This window comes from Halyomorpha halys, unplaced genomic scaffold (assembly GCF_000696795.3).
Source record: "Halyomorpha halys isolate HHAL.00 unplaced genomic scaffold, Hhal_1.1 Scaffold298.1, whole genome shotgun sequence".
NCBI lineage: Eukaryota > Metazoa > Arthropoda > Insecta > Hemiptera > Pentatomidae > Halyomorpha > Halyomorpha halys.
Genome location: NW_027107540.1, coordinates 457,358 through 464,640, shown reverse-complemented (window position 1 = coordinate 464,640; position 7,283 = coordinate 457,358). Strand labels below are relative to the sequence as shown.

General features: G+C 34.7%; 1 protein-coding gene across 1 annotated transcript in view; it reads right to left on the bottom strand.

Annotated features, from left to right (window-relative positions):
• Positions 1-102: 102 nt before the first annotated feature.
• The window catches only part of LOC106680897 (uncharacterized), a gene marked incomplete at its 5' end in the record, with an annotated part of 137,323 nt that continues 130,142 nt past the window's right edge, over positions 103-7,283 (bottom strand). The window contains 2 exon segments of the mRNA XM_067045897.1: positions 103-156; positions 221-2,016. Of these exon segments, the coding sequence (XP_066901998.1) occupies positions 103-156; positions 221-2,016 (1,850 nt within the window).

Here is a 7,283-nt window from a genome sequence, read left to right as displayed (position 1 = left end):
ATTTAGGGATTGATGATTCTGTTTCAAGGTTTTCTTCCCCTTTTCCTAAAAAAACATCAGTATTGATAGATTCCATCTCAGTGTTTTCTCCCGTTTCTAGTTCTAAAAAATCCTTGGGTCTTGAGAATCCATTCTTAATTGTTTCTTTCGTTTGTCCTAAAAAAGATTTAGGGATTGATGATTCTGTCTCAAGGTTTTCTTCCCCTTTACCTAAAAAAACATCAGTATTGATAGATTCCATCTCAGTGTTTTCTCCCATTTCTTGTTCTAAAAAAACCTTGGGCGTTGAGAATCCATTCTTAATTGTTTCTTTCCTTTGTCCTAAAAAAGATTTAGCAATCGATGATTCTGGCTCAAGGTTTTCTTTTCCTATTCCTAAAAAAACATCAGTGTTGTCAGATTCCATCTCAGTATTTTCACCCGTTTCTCGTTCTAAAAAAACCTTGGTTGTTGAGAATCCATTCTTAATTGTTTTTTTCGTTTGTCCTAAAAAAGATTTAGGGATCGATGATTCTGTCTCAAGGTTTTCTTCCCCTTTTCCTAAAAAAACATCAGTGTTGGTAGATTCCATCTCAGTGTTTTCTCCCGTTTCTCGTTCTAAAAAAACCTTGGTTGTTGAGAATCCATTCTTAATTGTTTCTTTCGTTTGTCCTAAAAAAGATTTAGGGATCGATGGTTCTGTCTCAAGGTTTTCTTCCCCTTTTCCTAAAAAAACATCAGTATTGATAGATTCCATCTCAGTGTTTTCTCCCATTTCTTGATCTAAAAAAACCTTGTGCGTTGAGAATCCATTATTAATTGTTTCTTTCCTTTGTCCTAAAAAAGATTTAGCGATCGATGATTCTGGCTCAAGGTTTTCTTTCCCTATTCCTAAAAAAACATCAGTGTTGGCAGATTCCATCTCAGTATTTTCACCCGTTTCTCGTTCTAAAAAAACCTTGGTTGTTGAGAATCCATTCTTAATTGTTTCTTTCCTTTGCCCTAAAAAAGATTTAGGGATTGATGATTCTGTTTCAAGGTTTTCTTCCCCTTTTCCTAAAAAAACATCAGTATTGATAGATTCCATCTCAGTGTTTTCTTCCGTTTCTTGTTCTAAGAAAACCTCGGTTGTTGAGAATCCATTCTTGATTGTTTCTATCATTTGTCCTAAAAAAGATATAGGGGTTGGGGATTCTGTCTCAGGGTTTTCTTCCGCTTTCCCTAAAAAAACATCAGAATTGGTTGATTCTATCTCAGTATTTTCTCCCGTTTCATGTTCTAAAAAAACCTTGGTTGTTGAGAATCCATTCTTGATTGTTTCTATCATTTGCCCTAAAAAAGATTTAGGGGTTGGGGATTCTGTCACAGGGTTTTCTTCCGTTTCTTGTTCTAAAAAAACCTTGGTTGTTGAGAATCTATTCTTGATTGTTTCTATTGTTTGCCCTAAAAAAGTTTTAGGGATTACGGATTCTGTTTCAGTGTTTTCTCCAGTTTCTTGTTCTAAAAAAACCTGGGTTGTTGGGAATCCGTTCTTAATTGTTTTTCTCGTTTTCCCTAAAAAAGATTTAGGAGTTGGGGATTCTGTCTCAGTGTTTTCTTCGGTTTCTTGTTCTAAAAAAACCTCGGTTGTTGGGAATCCGTTCTTAATTGTTTTTCTCGTTTTCCATAAAAAAGATTTAGGAGTTGGGGATTCTGTCTCAGTGTTTTCTTCGGTTTCTTGTTCTAAAAAAACCTCGGTTGTTGATAATTCATTCTCAATCCATTCTGTCTCAGTCTTTTCTTCAACTACAACTTTTTTATTTTCCATAATATCCTGGGGTGTTGAGGATTCATTCTCGATCGTTTTTTCCGCTTCTCCTAAAAACAATTCGAAGATTGTAGATTCTGTCTGAGTTATTTCTTCCGGGTGTTTTGAAAAAGCCTTAAGAGTTGTAGATTCATTCTGAGTCGTTGCTTCTAAGACTGCTGCTAATACATCCTTGTTGGTTGTATTTAATTTTTCAGTTTTCGATTTAATCCCATTGTTCATAATCAGAGCTGAAATTTAAAAATAATTTATCAATGTTGTCAATAATAAAGGTTATAAATTTAAATTAAAATTATAAATAAATACAGACACGTATATGAATGACAATCGAATGTAGTTCAATTTGAGTTGATAAGTAGTTCTCTTCAGCATACTTGAGAGCTATTATTTATAAAACATTTATTTCTGAAATATGACTATGTAAGTAGTATCCTAGTCTACACGTTCACTTTCCTAAGCTCCAACAATTTTGAGAATTTTAATTTGATTTTAGTCGGGTCATAGTGGCATGTGGTTTATCTTTAAAGGGAATTTTTAATTTTTTTACCTTTTTCTCTTTTTCTCCAGTGTACGGAACCCTAAAATTTCCAATGGAATGGGACTATTTTATTTACCGATGTTAATGGTAAATAAAATAAAAATTTTAATTAAATGACCTGAAGGGGTAAATCGCCATCGTCTCAATTATTATTGTATTATACTTATTATACTTATACTAGAAGTAGTAGGATTATCAGGAATGGAATAGGACGAAGGAAGGTTGGAAACTAGTGGGTTCTGGTAGTTAAGGAGTTTTTTTTATGAAAGAATTGATGTCTGGTTCGGACTAGATCGGTTAGATATGGAACATTAAGGTCTTTATGGATGATTTTATTTGTGACAAAGTTTAAGCTACATATATTTTAGTTTATCGTGAAATATTCAAATGTTCGGGTAATTTTTTGTCTTCAAGTCTTCTTGTAAATTTACTACATAATAGTATTATACAGTAGTATAATAGTAACATTTTCGAATATGATGGTAAACAAGTGTAAATAGGTCAAATACGTTTCAGTTCCGTTTAACTTGTCGTTTTTTACATAATCTGTTCACCTACCACTTATACACAGATAATTTTATGAGTCTTAATTATTTGGACTTCAAAACATGTATTATCATTGAAAACAGGTTTAATTATTTTATGACCGCAAATTTTTCTTTTACAATACATTTTATATATAAAAATTATTGTATGAGATTTTACACTTTTCCTACACTAAAATTGTTAAGAGAGTAACTGGAGATCATAAAAAATCGAAGTTTTAACTAAGATTAAAAGCAATTAAACACTTAAAATATTTTTAAAAAATGGTTTGAAATTACTTACTGTCAATATCAACGTCTTCATTATTTGTTTGCGTTTTTGATACTAATTTGCGTTGGTTCTTTCTGTATTTCAATTTTTGACGTCTATTTATTTCTAAAATATAACAATTTTGTTAAAATATATTTATAAAAAATACGTAGTCTGAATTATATTATACATTATAAAATTCGAAATTGTATAATTCATTATACATTGAATTTGTATTCAAATTGAATTTGGCACATAATTTCGTTTTGGTCATATTTAGGAAATACCTACTTTTAAGGATTTGTCTATTTTGATGAAATTGATAAAGTGAGAACCCATCTCTTAATTAATAATACCAAAACAATGGCCATAAAATTGATCTATAAATGTTACTTTTTATTTTCGTCACATATCTTTTAGTATATTCGAAATATTCAAATGTTCAGATAATTTTTGTCTACAAGGTAATCTTGTAAATTATGAGATATGTTTTTATATTAATTTACGAAGTTATATTTCGTATATCGAGCTGGATTTTTGTGAATGGCTTCACAGAAACAAAAACTGTAAATCGGTGGTCAGCATGTTTTGATCCAGAAATACTAATCTCGAGAATAAATTACGTGTGCCCAGGAACTAAGCTTGATAGTGACAGATTAAAAACTGAAGTTCTATCACAATTGGCCTTTCCACTGCTTTTTGTAAAATGAAAAAGAGATTAAATTCTCGTTTCTCCAGTTTATTGAATAAAATCAAAAAATAATTTAAAGAAAGGGATAAAGTATCTTGTCGGAGTTCAGGAGAAATGCCATCGGGGGCTATTATGAATACAAAAATGTAGTTTAACAATTTCTTTTCTCTCATTTGCTCCAAAGCCAAGTAATTGGCATTTCAAATGTTCAAAAACCAATTGAATAATACCGTAAAAGTGGGATACTTTGTGCCGAAGTGTAGAAGTTTTGTGTTACTCAGTGTCACACACCTGTGGCAGTAAAAATTCTGGAAGGAAAAAGATGTTTAGCTTCCAATTGGTGGTGGCAAAGTTCAATTGAAAAATAATCTTTGTTTATTATTTTAATAGATCACGAAGAATTATCTGTTTTAATAATTAATCACTTCCTTATTCGAAATTTATGAAAATTAATAATAATAATAATAATCTTTATTTATTCTGGGATTGATCCCTTTAGAATAAATTACACTCTTTAGAGCCTTAGAGTGAATTACAAAATAGAGATGTAATTACAAGATATCATAAAATAAAATAATACAATGAATTTAAAAATATAGAATTAAACAACCATAATTAACAGAATATATAAAATAATGATAAAACAAATAAAATGAAACCAATTGTCATATCATAAAACATAAGATGACTTCTGATAGTAAAGAAAAAGAAAAAAATGATAAAATATCAAATACAATTAACTAAAAACTAATAAATGAAAAGATATAATTTCTGCTAGTGTACATATTTACAATTATAAACGAAGATCTAAGATATAAAATACAGAAAATATATAAAGCCTTTTCAAAACTTTCAATTGTTATTCTTCCGGAATTGGGTGGACAGAAGGTAGTCAAAGATACGGGATTGAAGATTGGAAGGGTGTTAGAACTACGAATAAAGGAGGGAATAGAATTCCATAGGGAAGAGGAACGGATGAGGAAAGATATACCAAAGGCTGCGGTTCGATGGGCAGTTACATATAAGTCTGAGGGCCGTGAGCGGGTATATAGGGAATGCACTGAGGACTTAAATTGAAGGATATCTGAGATGTACGATGGGCGGCGGGATTGGATACCTTGATAGAGGAAGGAAGCAAGGAAAAATTTACGACGGAAGGAGAGGTAAAGCCACTTCAACTCTTCATAAAATCGGGTGACAGAGGCGTCCCTGGGGACCCCAAAGATGAATCCTACAAAGCAATTATTTAACCGTTTTAATTTTGCTTCGATACCCCCGTGAACCACACAGCAATAGTCAAAGTGGGGGGATATTAAGGAAGTAACCAGGAGCCTGCGGGTTTCAAAAGGAAGTAGGTGACGAAGATAATTTAAACGTTTCAGGGTGGAAAAGGTGCAACGGGAAATATCGGAGACGTGGTTTTTCCAGAAGACCAGAGTTTGGTCTATAGTGACACCAACGTTTTTGACGTATGGATGGAGTTGTATTGGATTGTTGTTTAGGAATAAGGTTGGAATAAGATGAATAGTTTTCAGGAGGTGATTGGATCCTATTACGATTGTCTTAGTCTTCTCTGCAATCAACTTAAGCTTGTTTTCTTGTGCCCACAGGCTAATTCTGTTCAAATCTTCTTGGATCTTCTCCGTAGCAACTAATAGGTCTGAAGGTGGGAAGGAAATGTAAATTTGGAAATCATCTGCGTACAAATGGTATTGAGAATGTTGGATAAGGATGGGAAGGTCATTGATGTAGATAGCGAAAAGGGTAGAGGATAGCGATGAACCCTGAGGGACGCCACAGGCAAGGCCGAGTCATTGATGGAGGTTTTTCAGGAACCACTACGTACTGGGAACGATCGGATAGGAAGGATTGAAACAAGCGCAAGGCACTGTTGGATAGAGGAAGATTTCGTAGTTTGGTAAGAAGGATGTTGTGGTCAACCATATCTAATGCTTTGGAGAAATCCAGAAGGAGGAGGATAGTTAGGTTTTGGTGTTCCATGGCAGTTTGGAGGTCGTGGGTTATTTTAAGCAGAACGGATTGTGTTGAATGGCCAGGTTGAAAGCCGGACTGGAGGGGATTGATAAGGGAACGTCCTTCTAGGGAGTTTGAGAGTTGGTTTAGAACAAGGCGCTCTAGCGGTTTTGAAAGGTTGGAGAGGAGAGAAATAGGGCGGAAGTCATTAGGCGAAGAAGGATTTGAGATTTTATTAAATGGTCGAACTAAAGCGGTTTTCCAATGAGAAGGAAATATGGCATTGTGCAAGGAAAACGTGTATATATGATAGAGGACGGGAATCAGAACTGGGAGACAGGATTTAATCAATTTAGCAGGAATGTTGACCGGTCCGTGATCGTTGGTATGGGATCTTAGAATGGTAGATAGTAGTTCTTCGTAAGATATGTGGGAAAAAAAGTTTTCAGGATTGAAGGTGTTATTTGGAATTTCAGGAAAGGTTGATGGGTCAGTAGCATGGCATGTGAAATGGTTGTTGAGATGTTATTGGAAGAGAGTTGAGAATTGGAAGAGATTTTGGTGAGGATAAATTTCGGAGTATTTTCCACTTGGATTTGGGATCAGGAGCATTGGAGAGTGCGTAATGAATGTGAAGGGATTTAGCACGTCGAACTGCTAATTGGGTTGCATTGCGGAGAAGTTTAAAATGTGCATAATCTGCAGACAGGCGGGTCCGACGAAATTTGCGTCTAGCTGCTTCTCTTTGTTTTATCATTTCCTTTGTTTCCGGAGTACGCCAAGGTGCAGTTGGACGGCGTAAGGTTCGGGTTTTGAGAGGAGCATGGATGTCTAATATAGATTGCAGATGTGAAGTGAGAGTGGAGACCATAGGGTCGATGAAGTTATAAGAGTGTATAATGTCCCACTGGACGGAATCAAGGCCAGGTTGAAGGGATTCATAGGAAAGGAGATCCAGATTACGGTATGATATGATTTTGGGAGTAAAACATTTGACTGGTAGGTCGTAGGTTTGGATCAGATCGTGAGATGAGAGGAAGAGGAAAGGATTTTTATTGGAGAGTCACAGATAAAAAGGTCTAACTAGGTGTCCGAGGATAGTGTGTGATGAGTGGGAGAATAAGGAACGAGGTAAAGATTGAGGGAAAATATTACGTCAATAAGAAAGGATTTATCACTGGATTGAGAGAGCATATTAATGTTAAAATCACCAGTTGTCTACTGACTGCCGAGTAGAGAGGACGTGTGCAGAGATAGTTGCAGTTTTCTTAGTGTTTTAAAGTGGTTGCAGGGGTATTGTTGAGAACAGGAGTGCGCCAAAACGTTGGTTAAGAAGTTGTTTAGTGGTGTGTAAAATTTGAACAAATTCTACCGAGCAGGTTTGGCGGAATTTAGGAAAATAGTGGGGACACGAGGTGGTTTTCACCCCACGTGACTGAAAAAACAATCGGGGTCGGTTTGTGCAGTAGACGATCGCAAAGAGCACAAAAAACTGAGAA